This window comes from Rhea pennata, chromosome 10 (assembly GCF_028389875.1).
Source record: "Rhea pennata isolate bPtePen1 chromosome 10, bPtePen1.pri, whole genome shotgun sequence".
In the NCBI taxonomy this organism is placed as follows: domain Eukaryota; kingdom Metazoa; phylum Chordata; class Aves; order Rheiformes; family Rheidae; genus Rhea; species Rhea pennata.
Genome location: NC_084672.1, coordinates 184,642 through 209,687, shown reverse-complemented (window position 1 = coordinate 209,687; position 25,046 = coordinate 184,642). Strand labels below are relative to the sequence as shown.

The following is a 25,046-nucleotide window of genomic DNA, read 5'->3' as shown; positions in this document are numbered from 1 at the left end:
TCCTAAGCTGGCTAGGTTGTTGCTGCTTCATGGCTTCTCATTGTGATCTGCAGGCATGTGCCTCCAAGGAGCTGAGTTGTTGGTGCTCTGTGCCGATCTATTGACCTTTGAGAGGTTTGGGCTGAGTATCTTGGTTCTTTTAATGTGTACTCAGTCTATTCGTACTCAGTCTGTTTGCAGAAGCACACAGTTGTCTAAGAAGGTGCTGCCCTTACCCTTTCTTCTTACTGGGACATCATAACTGACCTTGTGAAAGGGCTGATTTTGTTTCAGCTTAAGTAGACAATGTTTTCATTTTGCACTGTTGGAGGAGCATGACTATTTTTGCAATGGAATGAACAGTGCTCATGTGATTAATAACTATGTTTCAAGTCTCTTGCTAGCAAACACCTGACACTCTGTGTGAGAAGAGTTGCAGTGATAAGCTGGAGCTACATTTGGGGAGAAGCTAATAAATTTTCTGCAGATAAGTCCTTTTCCATGTTCCTTTTTCTGGGTCCGCAGTGGTTCTTCAGGCCTAGTTGTTCCTTCTCCTGATGCCTTTGGATCCAACAGTCTTGTCCCTGGCAGTCCTACTGAACAGGAGGAAGCAAAAGGTAAATGTCTGCATACTAGCCTGTGGTAGTTTTTCTATGCTCTGTTCTTCAGTCTGAGTATGCTGTCTTTTCTCAAACCCTACTTAAGTTATGCTTAAGGAATAAAACATTATTGAGAGCACTGAAAGAGGTAGACATGGGAAGATATGTATTTGACTCAGATCCTGGTGTGCTATTGACATTTTCTGCTTGGCTATCATAATAAAATCGGTACTGTTGGCTAGGTCTCCCTGGGATGAAAGGTGGTAGATGTACTTTGTATCAGATACAGAAATACTTGCAATTGTCCTCCTTTCTTGGAGGCAAGCCATTCTTTTGCTAGAGGTGATCCTTGTATTAAATATGTGCTATTAGGATAATAGTAGGGACAGAAAATTGCATTGTTAACAATTCTCTGCCTTGACTTAGATGCCTTACACTATGTTAAACAAACAAAGTTCATGTATTATATGTATATTCTGAAAGGTTATGCCAAGAGAGGGTTTGTTCTATACCATACCTTGCCTCTTGTGCATTTCCTCTAAGCACCTAATGCTATTCGTGTCAGAGAGAAGATATCCATGCAGACCTTTACTATTGCACAAAATCACTATTCCTTTCTGCAAGATTCCTGTCTCATTCACTGCACAAAAGGCAAGGTACCTTTAAAACAAATGTTTAGTCAATGAGATTTTTTAATTCTGAATTTGACTGTGTTTTAATAGAGGCAGCTAAAGGAAAAAAAAATGATCTCATAGAAAAACTTTTAGTAGATCTCAGACCTCTTTTTCTAATTGTGGAAGTTCTAGAACTTATGTAGCAAAATGGTTACAGGAATTCTTTAACAAAACATTTTCTCCCAGCCTAAAACTAAGGATACAGATATTTCTGTTGATTCTTTCTAAAATAATTCACTTAGAGAGAAGATTGTAGGTTCACCAGTTAAAGTATCAGAAAGTTTTTATAAGCCACTGAAGACAAAGATCTTTTAATAGAATGGTGGAAACTTTTAAGTACTACAAAGGAATCTGCCAGTAGTTTATTCTCTTCTCTTTCAAACTAGAAGAACAGATGGATATATCTCTCCCAGAAGAAGGAAGAGATTTGATAAAGGAGAAGCAGAGAGGAGATGTGCTAGTGGAGATCACCATGCCAAGTATCCTACCAGAACCTCCTGTCCTGCCACAGGCTTCAACTCCAGTATCCCTGAGTGCCCCAGCCTTCATTCCTGGGTCTTTACCTATACCATCACAACCAGAGTTCTCTCATGTGAGGGTTCATGTAAATATTTTTTCTGAGGTTTTTGTATGGCTGTTGCAGAAGATGTTTTAAGTTGGTCTCTGTGCTTCTGTGTTGGGCTTCCCAACTAAGCTGATTCTCGTGAGCTTCCCTGTTCCCACTGGTCCCTTTTATGTGTTGATCATACTCTTCTCTAAGCATAGCAGTTTATTCGTAGAGAGAAAATGCAGAACAACTTAAGAGGGCACAATGAGTTATTCAATATATGATTTGTTGTCTTTTAATTTATACTAGAATTTTTTTGTGCTCTTTCTTTGTTTTTTTGAAAGGCTGTTGTTTCCAGATACACATATGCATCCTGTGTCTCAAACCATGTTGTAAGTTAGATTTTTACTAGGGTAGACCTTAGCATCATCTTCACTTTCTCTGTGATAACTGTTTGGTAGTAAAAGAAATTGACTCAGCACATTTTTCTGTTAAGTTAGGTGGTCTTATTATTGGTTGTTTCTTTTGTTTCTTGATTATGGTAGTTACTATTCAAAGGGATTGAACAGCCAGCTGGTGATGTTAAAGCTTAAAATAATGAATTTCATAAGGTCAAGGCAGAGGAGAAAGGTTTTACTGGAGACTGCAGTAGTAGAAGCAAGTAGCCTCCTCTTAGCTAAAAGTGGCTTTCATGTTAATGTAATAGATCTTCCAGAGACTCTTTACAGAACCCTTGGTTGTTTGATTGATAACAGCAACAGAATTGCAATACTTGCCTCATACTTCACGATTTGGTATTTGGAGGGGCTAACCGAGGATCATTTCTGATTCTGCCACAGAGATGCTAAGAAATAATGGATGATGATCACTTTTCCTCTGCAAGAAGGTGGCAGTTGTGACGCATGTAAATGAGGGAAAAGGTTTTCTTAAAGTAGTTTTGTGCTGAACTTGCTGTGTTCTGGAATCCAATGTCATGTTCTATGACTAAAACTAGCCCTACTCTGGACACCTTGTTGCTTGATGGGGCACATGACATTCCCAGAAGGTAGTTCATGGAACTCTTATTTCCCACTTTTTTCATTTTAGGATATCTTTATTCCAACTCCGAGTCCAGAGGAGAGGCATAAGGGAGAAGAAAAAGCTGCTGTTTTATCCCATTCATGCTTGCCTGGAGATCTCTCCAGACCCACAGGTGCTTTGTCAAAGATGCCTGCAGGGGACTCTGTGTCACAGCCTTCTGATTCCTCTAAGCTGATGCTTTCTGTCAGTGAATGTAGCCAGCCCACGAATGCAGAAGACAGTTCAGGCTCTCTGAAGACTGACCGAGATGGTGAAACCACACAGATAGAGATGGTTTCTGAATGCAAGACCTCAGACTTGAGACCGAGTTCCATGGAGAATGACAATGTACCACTGAAGCTGAATGCAGACCACCAAGCCTTCTCTGTTGAGAACTGTGAAAAAGCAAAAAAGGAGGATGTTCAGGCTGCAAGAAAGCCTGTAATGCAGTTAGTTGTGGAAGGCATAGCAGGTGATGGGTCATTGGCCCCTACAGTTTACAGTGGTCATGACTGTAATTCTGGAAGTCAGGCTGCTGCAGATCTGTCTGAGCAGCCTGAGATTTTGTTATATACTTCGGGTAAAGAAGCACAGTTGGAGGATAATCCATTAGAAGAGAATTCTGAACCTGAGGCAGTTCCTGAGACTCAGTGTGAAGAACAAGAAAAGCTGCAGGTAAAAGTGAAGCAAGTAAATGAAGATGAGTCTCTTATCAACATAACACATACTCAGAAGTTTATTCTTGAAAAGAAAATACAGTGTCATGAAGGTATGGAAGTGGAATTTGCTGATGATTCATGTAAAAAAAGCAAAAACTTACCAGATCAGACTCAAGAATTAGAAAAGGCTGGACCAGAAAACTGGGCAAAAGAAACTTCAAAAGGTTGCACTTCGGGCAATGTAGTGGTGACAAACATGGAAAAACTGTCCTTTAGGGCTGCTTCAGAAAACATGCCAAAGTTCAGTAAACTTTTATCTCCACCTTCTGTAGGAGAGTTATTGGAACAGCACAACAATTTATCTCCTAAGTTAAAGACAGACATTTCCTCAGAAGTGGCACTGTGTGCCAAAAACCATTGTGATGGTTCAGGATTAAGCCAGATAATGGTAAAAGGGAATCGGCCACTGCTTCAGGAGGAAGGGGCTGATATGCTGGTGACTCAGCAAGAGAATCAAGTGTCAAAGAGTACAGAAGATACTGTTATGGCAAGGAATCTGGAGCAGGAAGAGCAGATGCAGCCACAGGAGAAGGCAGCTGCTAAGTCCCCTAGTCCTTCCAGTGGTAAGTGAATTCAGGTTAGTAGTTCAGAGGTGTATATTTTGAATAATGTCAAGGACAGCAGTGTACAATCCTCAATGTTTTCAGAAGCACTGATCTAGGATGTATGTTGACTACTGTATATAAGAGCAGCACTGCATGTGTACTATGCTTTTACTCTTTTTTTCCCCCTCTGTAACACTACAACAGGCAAGTGTGATAGGTAGTTCTTTTTCCTAACACCCTCTCACTATTTTATGGCAGGACTCTGACAGAGCAACTTTAAAAACGCAGAATATTCTGACCTTGACAATGCTCAAGAATTTATTTATTTATTTACTTATTTTTGTGAGAAGTAACAACAGTAGTGTCCTTGAAGGACAATGTGTATGTGGTAGTCTACTTTCCCTCTTTCAGGTTCCATACTCTTTCTTTTCTGTATTTTCAGAGGGTGAATTTTCTTGGTGGGGGTTTAGAGCATCTTTGAGCCAGACACTTGTCTAGCAAATTTATCTTGAGATTGTTTTTAAATTGAATGGCTTTGCACTCGTGCTTAAACTTGAACTTAAAAGTTCAACAAACTTTCTAGGAAGCAGAAGGCAACATGGAAAGAAGCAGACCAGCCCTTTCTCAGTCTGTCCTTTTACACCCCTTTTCTTGAGCTGGGATGAGATTTTATGCAGTGAGTTAAAATAAGGAAAGGTTCTGGCTGAATCTTAACCAACAACAAATTAAAAAAAAAGATTGTCTTTCTGGATCATTTCCCCAAGCTCATTTACCGTGCCTCTCTGGGTAGCTCTGCTGGCCAAGGATCAGAAATAAGTGGCTAGAAGTGATGATAGAAGGAAAGAATGGGACCGCTCTAGGAATGATCCCAACAATGCTGCCTTAAAATGTTGATCTGACTAGAGCCTTATGCCTATGTGCATCAGCTCTATGTATTGTTACTGTGATTGTACTTCAGTGTTAAAATCCTTTTTAACATGCTATTGTGTAGTTAAATAAGAAAACTAGGATGCTGTCTCTGAATTTTGTGAAGATTTTGCCTCTTAGTTGGTGGTGTTTTAAAACATAGAATGTGGAACTCAAATGAAAAAGTATCATAAAACAAAGTTTCATTAGAACTTTGTATTGTAGCATACAAACTTCTGAGATGTAAGCAATCTTTCTATTAGAAATGATACTTTGGAGTTTTGCAGAGTTGGCATAATGTGTGATTTTTTTTTTCTAACAGAAATTTGACAGAAGATGAGGAATTAATTAACTATGAACATTCCACATAGTTCTTGCCTCCGTTTGTGGAAATTTATACGTATAAGAATATAGGCAGAGAGAGAGGCCGTTCTGATAACGTAGATGGTTTTTACAGAAGGGAGGGAGTGAATCTTAGTGTGTCCTGGTGCAAATTTTCTTTCAACCGGCTATTAAGTTTTGTCTTTTTAAGTTCATAAAAGCAATGAGTTTGTTCTGTATTTGCAGATAGATTGAATGTGTTCCCCCTTCTTGTGATGGCAGTAGGCAACTTCCTGTCTCTGAAGTAGGAGAACACGACAGTTGAGTCTGGCAACGCTAGTTGTCAATAAGTAATTGTTGTCTTTATGTTCTCTGAACTGACTAGTATGCTATTAGAGGCTCATTTAACCCATTACACTGATTTGCTGGGTATTCTGTTCACTATGAGTTATTTGGGACCTTCAGTTAGAGTAATATGGAAGATCAACAGAGTTGCGCAGTGCTGTTAGAATTAAATGAGATGTTTAGCAGGGAAGATGCTCTTGGACCAACTAGCAGATACAAAATCTCCAGTCTGGGATTTTGGTTTGTGGAATCTAAAAAGTCATAGGCTAAGTAGAATTTCTCTTTTCACTTGAAGGTTATAACATTGTTACATAGTCCTATAGTCCATTCTGTAGAGCGTTGTACAAGTGATCCTGTTTTCTAGTTTTCCATTTGAGAAATTAGTGTAAGAAATACTGTTTAAAAACATACCCTCATGCTCAGTCTAATTTTTCCCTTTACATGCTCCTAGTTGCTAACTACCCTGAAAAATTTCCTGCTCTTTCTCAGTGAGGGACATCTCTCTTGTTTCTTCTGGCATTTTTTAAGAGCTGTGGAGTTCTTCAGAACTTCTCTGATCAGCCTCACTCATCTGATATTTTTATTTCTGTTTTCTGAACTACTTATTTACTTTTTGCAGTTATGAACTGATCTTCACTGCTGTTTATGGCAGCTTTGGCTGTTTCTTTCTGATAGCTTTTGAGCTCATTCTTACTTGATTCCCTCCCCTTTTCTTCAGTTCTTATGACCTTGAACCGTCCTGACTTCTGGAACATGTGATCCTGTTTGGAAAGGTCAAAATGGCAGATTTCAAAAAGGAGCAAGAGGAAGAGCTTTCTTCTTTATGTCTGAACAGAAGTAGGTGAGATGAATTTGAAGTGCTAGATGGAGATTTGGATGAAAAGGGTATGAGTACAGTACTTGTGTGTGTTTTTGATACCAAATTTTCTGGCAAGTTTGAGAAACATAAATATTAATAGTATGGAGCTGGCTAATGAGAGGAAACTTGAAGTATTCAAAAGCAGGATGAGGATATCTTGTTTAGTGAGACAAGAATGACAGGTAAATATTGATTTCTGTAGAAGTTAGATTACAGTGAGGTATGGAAAAGAAATTTGAATGCTTATGCAGGTAATCAGTTTTGGAAGGACTTCCAGCACAAGATAATAGCAGTTTTCAAGCTAGACTTTGTCAGTACCTCATGATCTTTTTTTTAAAAAAAACAAACAAAGCTCAAATTATTGTCAAGAAGTGTGGAGCCTTGTGGCCATAGAGTCTTCATTTTGAGCTAAGCATAGATTTAGCCTTATAAAAAATTCCCTTGCGTTAGTGGATCTGATTCCTCCTTGCTTTAGATTTAAAAATTCCACTTTCCCAGTGTGTTTATTCATACCTATACAAATAATTAAACCTGTTCTTCTGAATGTGGCAGGACAGGTCAAATGTTTGGGATTTTCTTTCTTTTTTTTTTTTTTTTCACATCCCATAACTAGTGACCATCAGTTTAGTTCTGAATCTTAAAGCAAACTCTTTAGATGTTGAGATATTAAGTATTAAGTTGGCCAGAAATGCCAGGAGTTCAAATATTACTTAACGTGAAGTTGAATTGGGAAAGAAAGTAGCATGTAGTAAAAAGCATGATACTGCACAGAAATGAAATAAAATTGACTAGATAAAGTATATACTATTAAAGCATTAATTAAGGAGTATATTTTTATGGAAGATACCTTCCACCCTCCTCCTCCTCCTCCTCCTCCTTCCCCCTCCCAGACATGTTTGAATTCCCCTCCTCCCCTCTTAAGAAAAAAAAAAAAAAAAAAAAAAAAAAAAAAAAAAAAAAAGAAGAAGAAGAAAGAAAAAGAAAAAAAGAAAAGCAAATAAATGAGTTTCACCATTGTATCAGAAAGGTAGCTTTTAGCATATTCTTATTTGAATTCTTCATGTTCTCTTGAAACTCATCAGGCTCTGGAATTGATACTAACCAAGATACATGGTACTGTTAAGATCCATTAAAACAGTGTCAAACTCTGTTATTTCCTCTGCTAGATCTGCTCTTACCATTCCTTGCTGAAGTCCCATTTGAAGTATCTGAGTGCAAAATGATCTTTCCTTTAATTTTTAGGAACTGTTGCAGGTACCCTATATTTTCTACTGCCTGGCAAAGCATCTGTTTATGAAATAGTCATTCTTTTGGGATACATTTTACCCAAGTACATTTTACATTGCATGAAATGTATTAGGGACATCCATTGCATAATGCTAGCTGTTTTGTAGTTCCTATCTACTCTGTGATTAGAAAGTGGGGACTGGAGACTGTTTGCATACCAGTGTATTTCAGGATCATGGATGCAGTTTTGTTCCTTTTGTTCACATTTGACAGTTTAAAATAGCAAGTAATTGTTATGTTCTGGTTCCATTTTGCCAGCCATGATACTGAAAAGGAATTTGTTAAGTTTTCATTTTGACTTAGTGTTAGTTTTAGTTAAAACTTCTTAAATCTTAAAAAGAAAAAAAGAAAAATCCCCAACCAACCACCCAGCATTTCAGAAGGAAAGTATGACTATTCAGTTGAGATAAATGAATTATATATGTACCCTTGCCAGTGATACTTAGCGCAGTGGACTTGAAGTGTTCAGATCTCAAAACTATATTATCCCATGGTGAATTCATTCCGCACAGTAGATGGACAAAACAAGTGTATTTTTTGCTCTTCTCTTCTAAAATGTTTTAGTTCTTGGATAGTTCTTGGAATCATAGAATTGTGGAATAATTCAGATTGGAGGGAAACTCTGTAGGTCATTTGGGCCCAGCTCTCTGTTCAAAGCAAAACCAACTTAGAAGATTGGTCAGGGCTTTATCCAGTCAAGTTTTACGTATCTCCAAAGATGGAGATTACACAAGTTTTTTTTTCCTTAGCATTTAATTGGAATTTTATATGAATTTTCCATCTGTTGCTTTTCACCTTATCACTGCACATCTCTGAGGAAAGTCTGGTTCTTCTCTGTACCCTCCTGATACTTCCACTTACTTAATTTCTCATTTGAAGATGGAACATATTAGCCACTACTTATACACTGTGTGCTTCAGACCCGTAATTATTCTGACAGCTCTCCGCTGGACTCAGTTCATTATGTCAGCATCTATCTTATACTGAGTTTTATATTTGCCTTTGAACTTTATGAGGTTTCCATCAGACCATTTATTTAGTTTGTTGAAATCAGTCAGAATAGCATTTTTACTCTCCAGCATATGGATTGCTTCTCCTAAATTGGTATCATCCATGAACTTGCTGAGGTTGCATTCTATATTATCATTCAGGTCATGAATGAAGATATTAAGCAGTATTTTCCCCAATATCAGCCCCTGAGAAATGCCACTGGTAACCAGCCACCATCTGGACTTTCTTGATAGTCTCTTATAAATATCTTAATCAGCATGAAGGGTCTCTGATGGAGTCAGGGTGGATTTGTGGTCGGAGGTCCATAGCAAAACTGTCTCTGAGCTCAGGCTTTTTTTTTTTTTTTTTTTTTTTTTTTTTTTTTTTTTTGTGAGAGTAATACAGAAAGTTGACTACTACTGGCCTTTCTTTCTTAAGGAGCAGTTATTTTCTGTCAGAGGTTCACAAGCTCCTTCCTTCCACTGGCAATTAGGAAATAATGTTGGTGCTGTTTGAGCTAACCAATACTGATGTACATTTTTCTTTTTCTGAATGTTTCATTGAACTTCAGAATCTTTCAAATTTTAGATTCTTGGTCTAAGTAGAGTCTCTATTTGTCTTGCAGCTTCCACATGAGAGAAACAGCTGTTTCTCTTATTTATCCCATTTTGCAAAACTATGAAATGTTTTGCTTCAGCCAGAGAAATAGCTTCTGGCAATATGAAGGTGTCTTGTTGAGAAAATAATTAGTCTATTTCTGTGTTCATATCCAGTAGCTTTGTCTCAGGTAAGATGTCAAGTGCAGCAGAAGGTTGTGCAACCTTTCTCCATTACTTGCTGTGAGTTTTACTGTGTTTGGACTTAAGGCATTTTGACAGTTTGTATTAACTGTAAAGAGTCTTAAAAACAGAGGGAACATTTTCTGAGTTTACTTTTGTCAGCACAAATTTGATTACCTGTTAATGCTGTTGTTAGAATGACTGTTCTGAACTTAAGAGTAGCCATGTTGGGACAGACTAAAGATCTATCGCATCCCAATTTCCTCAGCATAGTCGAAAGCAGAAGCTTAAGAATAGCGTAAGAATAGGCAAGCACATAATCAACTTTTTCCCAAGTACCTTTTTAGTTTACAGTAAATGATTTCTTAACAATTAATCTATTCAGTTTCCTCTTGCAGCTGTATTAACTTCTAGCATTTGCATCATCCTAGGGCAAAGAATTCTAGTTTCGTTGTGTGTTGCTTGTAGATGTATTATCTTCTTTTGATCTGAACTTGTCTTGAGGTGTTTTATTTGATGCCTCCTAATTCTGACAGTGGAACTCAGTGAAAAGGTAATTGGCCATAACTCCTCTTCATGGTGCTCCTATGTTACAGGCTTCTGTTATATCTCCTCTCAGTCACTTTATTTTTTTTTGAGCCGAAGAGTCTAGGCTTTATTAATTGTTCCTTGTGCAGAGTGTGTTCCATAGCTGCAATCATTCTGTTCGTCCTTCCCTTGAGACTCTAATATTCTTTGTGTCTTCTGAGAAGAAGTGTACTCTGTATTCAAAACTCAGGTTTTGTTTTACTTTCCTGATAATTATTAATATTTGTTTTGCTTTTGAGATTACCTCTGAACATTAAGTTGTTCAGAGCTCCCTTTTTAGGGCCTGTGTTTTCACCACTGAAATCCGTGCAAACCACAGTACTTTTGACACAGTTTGTGGAGCCATAGCTCTCTCTAAACTTTGTTTACTTGGGAAGGCAGTTTTACAATTCTTGTTTTGTTTGGGAAACTCTGTATGTGTTGTGTTACAAGAGCCCCAGTTACATGTGGCACACCTCTAGTAGAGGGAATGGATAGGGAGAAGAGGTGGAGTAGAGGGAGCTGCACTTGAACTGCTTGAGAGCTGCAGACTGGCCATTGTTGTAGTGGTCGTATCCTAGAAGCATCAGAGTTGTGTGCAAAAAGGGAAGTGGGACTTATCCATGTCAGGACATTTAGCCTTAATTTATTTAGCACCTGGGGACAACTGCATCAAGTTGACCACAGCCTGAATTTCACTAAGAGAGTTCCTGAGATAATTTACGATGCACGTCACAAAAATGTGAGCAAGATCAGTTAGAGAAGCCATCCTGAGACTAGTAGCTCTTCTGGTTCTACTGTAGTGCAGCACTGGGGTTATGTTTCTCACCATTTCCAGTGAGCCCTGTGTTTTTGGTATTTGTGGAGGGGGCTCCCATCAGATTACTAATCCTGGCTCTCCCTGTCTTTTAGGAACCCCGTTTCATTTTACTTTGCCAAAGGAGGGTGATGTCATTCAGCCCTTGATGAGCATAACACCACCTCTTATTGGCCAGCTTAAAATGGGCCCCAGAAGACACAGCACACCAATTGGTGAGTTTGACCTAAATGGCCCTGTTCTGCAGTGGAAGCCTGTTTGGAAACTTTTGATTCTTGATGCAGGAGGATAACTTAAACCTAGCTAGGCAGAAAACATTGCTGTCCTTTGAGAAGGGGGTTGTCATTTTCCACTGTTTCCTCTTCATGTTCACTCCTTGTTGTCTAGTGAAGGGGTTTGCTCCCTGAGTAATAGGATAGTATGGAACATGTCTCCCTTGAACTCATTGCACTCCCAAATACACCTCTATTAAACAATGCAAAAGACCTCTGTGATTAGTGAAAAGAAAGAGTTTTAAATTAAAAGATGATTGTTTCCAGTACTCATTATCTTTTTGCAGGACCTTGTCAGGTTCCCAGAACAGCAGTCTGGGCTTGCTGAATAAAAGAAGCTGTATATTTTTGCTTTAGTAATAGTAATATATGCTGGTTACAAGCTAAAAATGATATCCACTACTGCACCATTGCTAGTAATGCATACAGTGAAGCATCTTCAAAACACAATTGGGACCTGAACCCTGGTGTGGTGGGCTACAACAGCTACTCTCATTTTTACTTTTTTCTGTTTTCAGTGGATGATAGTTGTCCAGACAGCACTATAGCAACTAGTGATGTAACAGCAGAGGGCACAATGGGGACCAACAGTGTCACAGTAGAAAGTGCAATAGTATCAGCAGATGTGTTGGAAGTGTGCGAGAAAGGAGATTCCGATGTAGCTCCTGATGCTGATGGGAAACTCTCTCTGCGAATGAACCTTATAACCCCTTTGAATGATGAGAGTGAGGAGTCCCTGCCATTCAGCTTGGAAAGTAAGAGAATGGAACCTGGGAACATAGACATTTTGCCATATCTCAGCCGTGACTGAAAATCGTTCAGTGGCATTCCCTGAGACTGTCTCAGAATCAGCTTCTGAAATCTTTCTCGTTTTTCTTTCTGGGCAGTGTCACTTAAGTTTGTTTCTCTGTTTCTGCAATGCTCTAAGCAAGCATGGAGTGGGAGGAGGCCTCTATTGTGAGGAAAGGTATTTCCAGTAGACGAAAGATTATGATGTACAGTGGCTGGCAGCATTCCTGGACAGGAACTGAGTTTGTCTATATTGAGGAGGGAAAAGACATGAAAAATATAATCTGGAGAAAAAAAGTTTTGATAGTGAAGAGTAACATTCAGTGTAGTATTCTAAAACTTGTACAAGCCCAGGACAATGATGAGAAGTTGGGAGGGGAAGCGTAGATACCTTTCTTCCCATGACAGTCAGCCTCTCTAGTTGCTGGAAGTACATGGGGGGTCTGAAAATGGGAAGAGGAGGCTGTTCAGGGGTGACACTGAATTCTTCCTCCCTTCCCCCTCTTGTTTCAGAGCCTACAGCCAGTGAAAGGAAAAGTGGGTCCTCTGCTGTTGCTGGGGCTGTTGCCAGGTAACTGAGGCTTGTTGCTATGCAGAAAGGTTGAATACAAAGGTCTTTGTAGATCTTTCTCTGCTCATTACCAACAGCAGGGGAAAAAAATAAAACGAGACATGTAAGCAGGGAGCTCTTTTAACAGTAGCCATGGCATTCACTCCTTAGCTCTTGCAGTGTGTTTTGTATACATGGGCATGGATATGAGGTTAGTGCCACGCATGCTGTTCTGCTATAGACTTTGTGCCTTCCTACTAACACCTTTATTTTGCCCCTTTTGATCTATAGTCAAAGCAGAAAGTCATGTCTCATTCGGTCCAAAATGCAATCCACACTACGCACCTTAAATTTCAAATAAGTGGTTTTTTTTCTTTCTTTCTGTGCTGCACAATATTATGGAAAGAATCTCAACTGTTGAGGAGGGTTTTGAAAGAAAATATTCTTTCTGATGTGAGGCTGATAGAAACATAACTAACCAAGTCAGTGGTATACTGAAATCACGGTTAACGTATTGACCAACATTTAAGTGTTTCCCTTGTTCTTTTCATGTGTATTTTTGTATCTGTTACATTGCACTTAAGAAATAAGGTTTTGGGGACAGGCTGATTGCAAGGCATTGTGCAAATACAGTGCAGAAAACTGCTGGTTTTGAGAAATATGGTTTGTAAGTACTAATAATTTGAGTCAGAAGATAGGGACCTATAGTCATCTGACTGAAATATAATGGTTTGAAGCAATGATAACATTCTGAAATAAACTCAATATCTTTTGTCACAGGATTGCATGCTGGGTGGTAATCATGCCTCACTGTTGAAAATGGATGGCCTTTGTAGGTGCAGGTTGAATTTGATCTCTCGGGGTCTGCTTTATAGCTGTCATTCACAATATTTTTGCAGTGTCATGAGGATCCTGACAAGCCATAAATGATTTAATGGTGTTTCCTGATGGTTATGAAAGGTAGTGATTGGTGAAATTTATGAAAATGCTGACATTTTCCACCCTACATTTCCTGGAATTGCTCAGTTGCTTTTGGCTGTGAGGGTTTCTGAAGAAATGACAGAAATGCTTATGTAATTGCAAATTGTTTCTTGACCTTTGAGACTGACCATCTCAGTCTTTATTCCGTGGCTGTATAGGTCACCAAACTCAATTTTAGTACCAGTTGGATTTCTTTTTTTCCAAGTGGCTAGAGAATTTTATTTTTCTGTCAAGGAATTTTTCTCTTCCCTGATTTGTGTGGTTTTTGTTTGTTTGCTTTCTTAATCTGCACTACTAGCTCCCAGAAGTCATCATCTGTGTTTAATCGTGTTTGTGAAGTTCGACGAGAGGATGAGGCCAGAGGCCATGGTCTTTCCACTTCTCCATTTAGGTAACTACTCTTAATCTTTGCCTGCCAGTCCTGATAGGACTTAAATGCACATGTGCATTTCCTATGTCAAAGAAGCTCTGCTAGGTCACAGCATTTCAGTGACTTAGAAGGTTGGAGACAATACGGTAAGTAGAATAAGTGCTGTATGTTTACCTCATATGGTAATCAGACTCATCTTTTTGACTGAGAGGTGACATGACTGCAGCTAGTTAACGTGCTTAGGTGAAATCTGGGTCTTGAAAGAGCTTGACAGCATATATAGAGCTCCTTCCATGCCTTCTCTTGCTCCTGTCCCCAGATCTTCTGACTTGTTCTACTTGTTGCTATTTCTGCTGTTGTCTCTTCTCCAAGTCTGTCTGTTTTCACTGTGTATGGTTGCTTTTAAAAGGACTGTACTGTTGCATAGCTGATGGGGATAAGGTTGCTGGCTGGAGTATTAGGTGCAGGAATCTTCAGACTCGTCCAAGTCTCTTAAGTACGTGAGGGAAGCCAAATGGATGCTTCTTAGTAAGGCTCATTATATGATCCCGTGTAATATCTGATAATGCTGTGACTGGGCAGAGAAATTCTAGTGAAAACATGAGGTGGCATTCATGTTTATGCTCCTGCCTTTTTTCCCCAGGTCTGGTTATCATTGCTTCAAGCCAATGGAATGGTGGAGCAGACTGTAGCAGCTTCAAGGATGGCACGACTTCCAGAAGCATTTTGCGTAGTTGGTGCCTGATATGTGGAGCTTGGGTTGCTTTAATAATGTTTGCAAAAGCTTTAGAATTCCTAGTTCTGTATAGGTGTCAGCCATTCTCCTTGCAGGCGGCTGAATCAGTTGAGAGATGTCAAAAGTTTATTTTATACTTTGAAAGCTCACCAAGTGAGTTCAGTACAGTTCTACAAAGCATTTGAATGACTGCCATTTTTTAAAAAAATGTTTTCACTTGAGTGGCAGAATATTGGAATTCTTCCCTTTTTGATCATTAATGTTGATCTGTATGTAACTGATTTGCAGGGGGAATCTGTTCAGTTTTCCTGGCACACAAGAAGATAAGGAACTGTGTAAAAATCCTGGTGACTGGCAATGCCAGCAGCACAAGGCAGAGGACAGTGCTGGACAGGTCCAAGTTCCTCAGCGGTTGCAGCAGGACTGCAATCAACAGTCTTCTCATGCAGAGGAAGTTGAATTTGTGGAGACTGGCACTATAAGGAGTCAGACCGAAGAAGGGGAAAGAATGCCAAAGAAATCAAGTAAGGCTGTGACAACTGAAGAGAGGGCCGAAGGCCAAGAGAAGTGGGCAAACACCAATAATAAAGGGATTCAAACTGCAGCAGATTGTATTTTTGCCCCGACAACTGTTACAACAGCCACACAAACAGCACAAGAGCTTTATGGTCAGGTGGAAGTGGGAACTAGTATGTCTGGACAAAGACCTGACCGACAAGATGCAAGCATCCAAACTGAGGAGAATGGGGAAAAGCTCGTGAATGCCTCTGGAGAGGACACAGACTCTCTGCACAGTCAGGTGGGATGAAGGCTGCTTGTGTTTAATTTTACTGCTTTAGACCAGTTGAATATTCCTTCAGTCAGTAAATCACTTTGGGTTGTTTTTTTCTGACAAGAAAAAAACAAAAAGCAACAATGCCACTTAAAAATGTTAGTGTCACAAGCTTTTCTGTGTGAACTTTACACAAATGCTAAGATAGTGAGTTTGGGAGGTAAAAGTCTCTGTATTTGTTTTCTGGAGAAACGTGGTAGGTGATTTTTTTGGGGGGAGGTCCAGATATGGTTAAAGCTATGAATTTTTTTTAAAAAAAGTCACCTTCTGTTGAATGGAGGTAGAAGTTGCAGGAGATTTTGAATGAAGGATTTGATGTCTCTTACTTTGCACCAACCAACTTTTGGCACCTTATTCTGTCACTCCATCTGATGAATAAACACACTAGGGAAGAGCTCTTCCAGAGAAATCACTTGAAAGTGTCCATAATAAATTGTCATCTTGAAAAAAATACAGAGCATTCTAACAAGGAGAATAACTTCAAGTTAATATGTCAGAAAGTTTGCATGCTTGAGAAAAATCACTGCTTCAAAGTTGCAATTTGCATATTTCCATGTAACCATAAGGACAAGAAAAATAGTTGTTTTTAAACTTGAATTAGGAATAGTGCATTCTTTGGAAAATTTGAGATTAGCAGGGCAGCTGATGTACACTGCAACAGTGGTGTGATATGTCTGAGGGTCTACTGAGTGAAAGCAGTATCAGAAGCCATACTAAGCAACTTTGCTGTTTCCTCCTTAGACAATTGAGATTTTTTTTCTCCCCTCTTCCAACCTCGTTTTCTCCCCTCCTCCCCAAGGTAGTCATCAAAATGTGTTGTCTGGTAAACTTTAAACAGTTTTTCCCCCATTCAGGGTCTTTCATTTTGTTGCTTTTAATGTGCAACAAAATGCAGATGCTGAAAGGTTCTTTGCCGCAGTACTTTAGCAGTACCGTTTGAACTGTTTGTATCTAGTATCTAGTGCTTGCTGACTTAAATCTGTTTCCTTTGACATCCAGTGTAGGTGTTTCTGCACAATTTTTCCAAAAGTAATTGGAGTTTAGGAATGGTAACATTTTATATGTGAGAAACTAAAAGAAATTGTCGTATGAGAACTGGACTACCAGGCAGATCCTGTTTGAATGTAGCTATCTCTTGATAATACATCATGGAAAAAAACTGTGTTGCAAAGGTATCTCTACCCAGAGGAAATTTTGCTTTTGTTTATGGTCTGTTCTTGATTTATCCTGTTGTTACAGGGAGAGGAGGAATTTAACCTTCTTCATCCACCCAGAGGCCGAGTTCAACATCGCCACATACGAACTATTCGAGAAGTACGCACTGTTGTTACGCGCGTCATCACAGACGTTTACTACATAAATGGTGCAGAGGTTGAACGAAAGGTAGTTGAGGTAGGTTCTTGTTCCCAGGGCTAAATGTAAAGATATATTAGCTGAAAAACAAAATGAATTCAAATGAGAATGTGTTGTGGCTGCAGAAAACAAGAATTGAGTGAACAAGTCAACCTGCTGAGGGGGTAACTTCTCCATCAGTGAACATGTAGAGTGTGTAGTGCATGTTGAAAGCTATGTATATGTTGCTGATGTATTTCTTGTTTACTTGTTACTGTATTCAGAAGACATTCTGTTGTCTTTTTTTCTTCTTGAAGAAGACTTTATCCTCTTCTAGTTATTTTAAAATTCTTGGGGAGGTTGTCAGAAAAGAGATTTCAGAAATAGCAGAAATTCCGTTTGGTCAGCAAAAATCACTTCCACCTTTTTAATCAAGCTATGTAAGGTAATTTTGCCTCCTAGCCTGTTCCACAACTCTGTGGCACTGAGAATGCCCTCTCTACGTTTGATCAGCCTAGACACTCTCTGGGTGATTATCTTCTATTTCATGAATGTGGTTTCAACTTCTCCATTTTGTTGCATGGTGATTATAGTGCCTCCATCTAGCAACCATTTGTCCCTCTCTTTTCTCATTAGGAGACTGAGGAGCCTGTAGTGGAGTGCCAGGAGTGCGAGACTGACACATCCTCCTCTAGAACTGCAGTGGGCTCATCACTGACATCAGGGGATCTTGGTGATGTCAGCTCCTTCTCATCCAAGGCTTCAAGCCTCCACCGTACATCCAGTGGAGCAAGTAGTGGTCACTCTGCCACACACAGCAGCAGCAGCTCAGTGCGAGGAACTGGAATTATTAAAGGGAAAGCATGCGGGATGGAAACTGGAGAGTTTGCTTTACCCATGGGCAGAGGCATCTTAGGAAAACTAAGGTACCAGCAGAGCTTTGGGAAAAGAAGAGTAGATATTTTGTAGAAGTGAACAGCTGACTTGGGTTGAATGTGAAGCAGGGTAGACCTTAAACCAAGAATTTTTTGGCTTGATATGAAGAAATGAGGAAATAGTCTTTGTTTTCTTGTCTCTTCTTCCTGAAGGGGTAGGGTTGTTTCCTTGTGATGCATTGCTTCTCTTAAGTTCTTGACAATTTAGCCGTGATGAGGCAAATTTTTTGTCCAGTTGTCAAACTGCAATTAAAACTGTGGGGATCTAACGAGCTGGCAGCTCTTTTTCAAACAATTAACTGAACTAATTAATTCTCTAGTCCTAGGAAAGGAGCTGGTCAGCCAGCATCTCCTCTCAGGGTAAGCCAGATGGGAGCACTTCCTTGTGAGGAAGATGAGGACTCTATGCTTGGCGCTCGTCAGGGTGGAAGAGCACCTGTGACACCTCGTGGGCGAGGAAGAAGAGGCCGTCCACCATCTCGAGCAACTGGAACAAGGTACCCCAAAAAAGGAGACTGTAATCTAAACTGTATTGTCAAGGAAGAGAATAGGGAGCTGTTGTCTTAATGTGACAGGAAAAAAAGGAGTACAGAGTATTTCAAGAGCTAGTTTTCAGAAGTAGCATATAGCAGCTGCACACATCTCACCCAGATGTTCTATGCCTAGTAGCTGCTTTTCTTGATCTTTCTGGGGCTACTTTTCTCTTTCCTACAGAGATTTAACTGGATTGCCTGGTGTGGAGGATCTCTCTACTACAGCATCACCTGAGGAGAAATCGTTTATTCGTACAGTTCGCCTGCCAGATGGAGGGGAGAAATCTGACACTGCTGGCTTTTGTGCCTTACGTCGAAGTGACTCTCCAGAAATTCCATTACAAGTGCTGGCTGGTCCTTCAGACTGCACAGACTCATCCTCTGGAAGCAGCTTTGTGGGCCTCAGGGTTGTAGCAAAGTGGTCCTCAAATGGTTACTTCTATTCTGGGATGATTACCCAAGATGTTGGGGCAGGAAAGTACAAGCTGCTCTTTGATGATGGGTATGAATGTGATGTGCTAGGAAAAGATATTTTACTCTGTGACCCTATCCCACTGGAGACTGAGGTGACTGCACTTTCAGAGGATGAGTACTTCAGTGCAGGTAAGAGCAGTACTGAAGCTCAATCCTTGGCATCTCTAAGCTGCTGGATCTAATGGGAGATGCGTGCTTGTCCAGGAGGATGAGAAGCCTGGATACAGTTGGTTAACAACTGTCATTTGCTGTCTTGTCAGGTGTAGTGAAAGGACATCGGAAGGAATCTGGTGAGCTGTATTATTGCATTGAAAAGGAAGGCCAGAGGAAGTGGTACAAGAGGATGGCTGTTATCCTGTCTCTGGAACAAGGAAATAAGCTCCGGGAGCAGTTTGGGCTAGGTCCTTATGAACCTGTCACCCCCCTGACCAAGGCAGCTGACATCAGCCTCGGTAAGGGGAGACTGCAGTGAGCTCCTGTATGTGATTTGAAGACCTCCCGTTCTGCATCTTATGCCTCTGAGATATTTCTGTTTCCTGGTCTGAATTATTCATATCTAGATCTTTCTGGGTGTTCAGTAATGCTTTCAGAGTTGAGTGGGAACTACTTAAGAATTGAGCTGAGCCAGATCAAAGGTCCATCTAGCTCTGCACACTGCCTCAGACCACAGCTTTTCTGAGGTTACTGGGGGAGATTGAACAGAGAGCACAGGGAAACCTAGTTCCTCTGGCTATGGCTCATTAGAATCATAGAATTCTATGATTCTAATCATAAGGGTAAGGTTGGAAGGGACCTCTGGAGATCATCTAGTCCAACCCTCAGCGTGGCCCGTACGGGGATTGAACTCGCGACCTTGGCATTAGCAGCACCACACTCCCACACTCTAACCAGCTGAGCTAAGCCTTAGTTGGACTCTTCTGTGCTCTAAAATAAAATAAAATAAAATAAATTTTAAGGGAAAAACTCAGGTGAGTATAAATACAAAATTGAGAGCAAAACAAAATCTAATGTGCTGTGTAGTCTAGACTTCATAATGAGATCTTTGAGATCCTTTCCTTATTGTTTGTCTTGCCCAGAGAGTTAATGGTGTTGGCTAGCTTGTGGTGTTGACTTAGTTTTCACATGCAACCTTACCACCTTACTTGGGGTTTTACTCTTTCTTCTTCAAACTTATCATACAGTCTTCAGGCTCTTCCTCTAGATTTAAGCCATGAGTTGTGCCTTTGCATTATACTTGAGGTTGTTTCTTCTTCACTGCTGGTTCTTTCCGGGGTTATACTGCCTGTGTTGCCTTCCCACAGGAAAGCTTAATGTGATTGTTTATTTCAGGGCCTGGCCCTTTTCCTGCTTACCTCTTCTGCAGATCCTTAAAATCTTTTGGTGTGTGTGGTAATCCATGTGCCATACGTTGTGACATACAAACTTTGTTTCATTAAGTCTTTAGGGCACTCTAGTGCACTGAGCAGTGCAACTGCTGAATCAGCTTTTGACTGAAAACTACATGTTGTCATTTGTATGTGTTACTAGAATACTGTCAAACGCAATAATAATGTGTCCCTGAAGACAGACTGGGCCTTTCTTCTATCTACAGTCTGTGTGAAGGATCCTGGATTGCATTGGAGCTGAAATTTTGACTGGCTAATATCCACCACCGCCAGTAGGGGGTGGTCAACGGGTACTTCTTCCCAAGTGCTGGCACCAGTGCCTTCATGCACTGTTATGGGTTATTTTGTGACAAATACTTTGATCCTGCAGTTCTTGGTGTCTGATAATACTGAAGTGTCCTTAGCCTCAAATTCCTCTCCATGTATAACCACCACAGCTTTGTAGTTACTTTAAGCACAGTTCTAGTCCCTGTTTTCTTCGACTCTAAATCCCCTTTCCAATTCAAGTCTTCTATTCCTCCATCTTCTTCCCCTACTCCCACATTTCTCAACTTCACACCTCTCTTAGCACATCTCTTAGCAGTTTAGATTGAAATTGTTCTGTCACATTAATGTGACTGGGCTGAAAGAAATCTAGAGTGTTAAAGGAAGTCAAAGATTTGCTCAAACAGGAGCAAATCAAGACAGGAACAAAAGCAGGAAAAAAGAAGTGACATTAACAATCATTCTGGATAATGAAGTATTTTCTACATATCGGTCTACTGATACAGCAGGTTAGCCAAACTTCTTGTAGCTAAGTTTTCCTGGCCTGATTTCTGTGACATCACAGCAGAGTCAGCTTTGGCTTTCTAAAATATCACCTAGACTTTCTTGACTTCCTGTTTCAACTTAACTTTTCCTGTGTTCTCACTCACAAATTCATATAATGTCACTCATTCAGCCTCTATACAGAGAGTTGCTGAGCTTGAGGAGCCACAGGCAGGTGCCTCACTAAGAGTGAAAGCCACAGAAGCAAGTTTTAGGATGTTGGTTGCACTGTAATTCTTTCCCACATTCAAGCTCTTACCTTGAAGTCAACATTATTCAGTTTAGTCCTTGTTCGTTAAATAATTGAACTGCGTTGGGTTTGCTGCTAATGAAAATACTTATGTTGATAGTTTTCTTGGAGCAACCGATGTGTAGATGTTTGCTTGTGTCTCTATCAAATGGCTGGCCGTGTAAGTCAAGCAAATTGTGTCATAGGCCACGTGCTGTGTATGGCTGCTTTTTAAGTGAAACTATGAGTAAGAAGTGTGGGTATTTTCTTTAAGAGGGAACACAGATGCTTGCAGATAGATGACTGAGAGTGGTGTACTTCCAAGATGGTGGTTGCTGTGCTCGCTTACAGTTGGTTGGTGGCTGCTGTGATACTGACTGACTGTTTGGCAGTATTGGGAGGAAGAGAGACTGGTAAGACATGGAACCTGAGAAGAAGGATGTCCATGCAAGAGTTTTTTTGCTCTTTTCTGTCAGAGGGTGATAGTACATACCTTCTAGGTACTTTTTAAATTTGTCCATCTCTGGACTGATATGTAGCATGAAAGATTATGGAGTTATGTGACAGCTGGTGACTAGTCTCTGACATACTGTGTTATAGATAACCTCGTGGAGGGGAAGCGGAAGCGACGTAGTAACCTTGGGTCTCCCAGCACTTCCAGCATTAGCACAACTCCTACTCGTAAAGGACTGGAGAGTCCGCGCATCCCACTGGGAATGCTATCTGGGAAGAGGAAACTTGTTGCTTCTGAAGATGAGAGATCCCCAGCTAAACGTGGGCGCAAGTCAGCAATAGTAAAGCCTGGTGAGAACCTCGTTTTCTGCTTTTAAACTTGCCATCAGCCTTTATTTCCTCCCTGATATTTCTGTAATTGATCTTTCCACTTACCATAAGCAAAAAGCAGGTGAGATTACCTCTTTGCTTGGCAGGGTTTGAGACTGATTCTCCTTGGATGCATTCAACAACCAGAGTTACTTTTATCGTAGTTTGAATATTAATCTGCAGTGTTCTCAGTTTTGTCTTTTGGAAGTGTGCTTTGCGACACATTGTTCTGACTTTGATGTGTGATTTGCCTCTCTCCTTGTTTATCTGTTTAGTCAGACTTCTAACATTTACTGGTCGGAAGGGCCTGGCAAACACTGTCCCGTTAGTCATTCAGACTATGATTTGAAGATTCTTTACAACCATAAGGGTAAAAGATCCCCACCTGACCTAGCTTAAGGCTGACTTGATTTTGTCTCTCTCTGTTTCTGCTAGTGAAATAACCAAAATTGAACATAATCTAATTTTTCCCAGGGTCTTTCTGTTGAGCCTGGCTTTTGGGACTCATGGTCCTTTTCTCTCTCTCTCCACAGTAGCTGTGAGAGCAGCAGAGTTTGTGAGCACCTGTGAAAGTGTAGATGCTATAGATCCTCCAGTACTGGAGGACCATCATGGCCCATTGCCTCACAACAAGACCCTCTTTTTGGGCTATGCCTTTCTTCTCACCATGGCAACACCGAGCGACAAATTGGTTGATCGCCAGAAGCCATCAGATGGTCCTGCAGGGAGTAGTGAAGAGGAAGAAGGTGAGATCAGTCTCCCCATTGCATTTCGAAGTGGAACCATGTGGCTTTAGGAAAAAGGCTGGATTCTGTCTGATCAGGCATTTCTGTGAGTGCTGGTTTTTCATGCTGCTTAGTCCAAGATATATTAGGCACTTTGAAGAAAGGAACTAAAACTCAGATTAAAATGTAGCAAGCATTGATGATGATCACAGGGCTGTTCAGGAAGTTAAAAAAAAAAAAAAGTGAAAATTAGTGAGATAAGAAGACTTGGAGTAGTATAATATGAGAAGGAAGGTTATCAGAGATACAAGATAATGCTAAGAGCTAAGAACCACAGGACTTAAAATGGATAGGTAGTTCTAGTTTGATTTTGCTACGATGGTGTTTCATGCAATGAACTGCAGCATGATAAAAGCCACAACACATTCACTTGGCTAGCTTGGCCGGTGTTGTGCTCCCCTTGCTGCTGCCTTTTCTGGATTCTCCTGAGGGTTTCATCAAGATGAAAAGGCTGGAGTCCGTCTTGGTATGGGTATGAGCATCTTACAACCACAGACTTAACTTTCTATTTCTGCTCTAGAATTTTTAGAGATGACTCCATACAACAAACATTACATAGCACAGCAACTGCGAGCAGGAGCTGGCTATATCCTGGAAGACTTCAATGAAACACAGGTAAGAGCTTGCAGAGTGACTTAGAGTCATAGAATCACAGATTAGTAGAGGTTAGATGGAACTTCTGGAGATCTAGTCCAACACCCCTGCTCAAAGCAGAGTTTTTTAGAACAAGTTGCTCAGGACCTTTTCCAACCATTTTTTTGAGTATGCCCAGGAATGAGGGCTCCGCAGCCTCTCTGGGCAGCTTGTCTCAGTGTTTGATCATCCTCAGTAAGAAGGTTTTTTATTATGTTTGAATGGGTTTTTTGTATTTCAATCTGTGCCTATTGCTTCTTGTCCTTTTACTGGATACCACTGAGAAGAGTATGGATCCATCTTCTCTGTGTCCTCCCATCAGATGTTTACATGCATTGATAAGATTCCCTTTGGCTTTCTCTTCTCGAGACTCAAAAATCCTGGTGCTCTCAGCTACTTCTCACATGCCAGATGCTCAAATCCCTTAATCATCTCAGTGGCCCTTTGCTGGACCTGTCTTTCGCTCTGGGTTTTCCCGTAGAATAATGCAGTACTCCAGATGTGGTCTCACCAGTGCTGTGCAGAGGGGAGAGATCACCTCCCTTGACCTGCTGTAAGCACTCTTCCTAATGCAGCCCAGGATGCTTTGGCCTTCTCTGCTACAACAGCGTTTTGCAGGCTTGTGGTCAACTGGTCATCTATGAGGACTTGGTGGATACACATACATGCCCACTCACACATACCTATACACATACATACATATACATATATGATATGGCAATTTACTATCAAAATTTAATTTCAGCTGCTTTTGCAACTTGTGGGGGGCCTGCCTAACCCAGTAGTTAATTGTCATACAAAACGGCAGTGAAGAAGATATATTTGCGATAAACTCAAATGACCTCTATTAAAAAGATTTTAAAAAGAATATGAGCCAGTTAATCTGAAAGATCCCAAATAACTCTGATAGAAGACTGAGCCACATTGGTGTAACTAAAATATCATCATTAAATTCTTCACCAGCTGCAATCAATAATATTGTTTTCTATAAAACAAGTTTTTTCAAATGGGCTGCTGTCTTTGTAAGAACAATCCAATTTGTCTAATAACTGGAATCGACGATCCTTAAGTGTATACAAATAATTTGACCTAGTCTTTGGCAAAATTGTAAATTTAAGTAAAAGTGACACTAAATGAAATTATTGGGTCCAAATAAATCTGGTAGGTGAAAAGTTCTATCTGCAAATATACAAACATTCATTCATGGCTCTGTGTGGACTTTTTTTTTTAAAAAAAAAAAAAATAGTCAAAACCTAGAGAAAATACCATAAGGAATTTAAGGTAGTCAATAACATTTGGAAGTAATATAGAACAGGAAAATACTAAAGTATGTTCTCATTGTTATGGACAAATCTAGATAGTTTGATTCTCTATGCTCATTTGAAATACAAGGTAACAGATTAGATAGAATATGATGCATGGAGATGTGAAGAATATAGGCACAGATGTACAGAAACTCCATATGATGCAAGAATTTACAAGTAATGATTGATGGCTTCAAATTTACAAGTAAAGATGATGGCTTTCTTTTACTCTAGCTATATAAAGAAGGTATATAACAGCAGGCAGAACCAGAACAACATCCTAC

General features: G+C 40.1%; 1 protein-coding gene across 8 annotated transcripts in view; it reads left to right on the top strand.

Moving 5' to 3' along the window:
* TP53BP1 (tumor protein p53 binding protein 1) overlaps positions 1 to 25,046 on the top strand; it is a 33,476-nt gene that overhangs the window by 5,766 nt on the left and 2,664 nt on the right. Inside the window, exons 9-24 of one of the 8 annotated variants that reach the window (XM_062583944.1) lie at positions 505 to 596; positions 1,642 to 1,856; positions 2,886 to 4,140; positions 11,089 to 11,208; positions 11,784 to 12,020; positions 12,568 to 12,625; positions 13,884 to 13,976; positions 14,980 to 15,490; positions 16,763 to 16,915; positions 17,492 to 17,781; positions 18,111 to 18,287; positions 18,505 to 18,926; positions 19,058 to 19,249; positions 21,819 to 22,022; positions 22,574 to 22,786; positions 23,346 to 23,440. In XM_062583944.1, the coding sequence (XP_062439928.1) occupies positions 505 to 596; positions 1,642 to 1,856; positions 2,886 to 4,140; positions 11,089 to 11,208; positions 11,784 to 12,020; positions 12,568 to 12,625; positions 13,884 to 13,976; positions 14,980 to 15,490; positions 16,763 to 16,915; positions 17,492 to 17,781; positions 18,111 to 18,287; positions 18,505 to 18,926; positions 19,058 to 19,249; positions 21,819 to 22,022; positions 22,574 to 22,786; positions 23,346 to 23,440 (4,327 nt within the window). Of the gene's footprint in view, positions 1 to 504; positions 597 to 1,638; positions 1,857 to 2,885; positions 4,155 to 6,449; positions 6,536 to 11,088; positions 11,209 to 11,783; positions 12,021 to 12,567; positions 12,626 to 13,883; positions 13,977 to 14,979; positions 15,491 to 16,762; positions 16,916 to 17,491; positions 17,782 to 18,110; positions 18,288 to 18,504; positions 18,927 to 19,057; positions 19,250 to 21,818; positions 22,023 to 22,573; positions 22,787 to 23,345; positions 23,441 to 25,046 lie in introns of those variants that run through there. The other 7 variants (XM_062583946.1, XM_062583945.1, XM_062583943.1 and 4 more) reach the window with 7 other exon arrangements.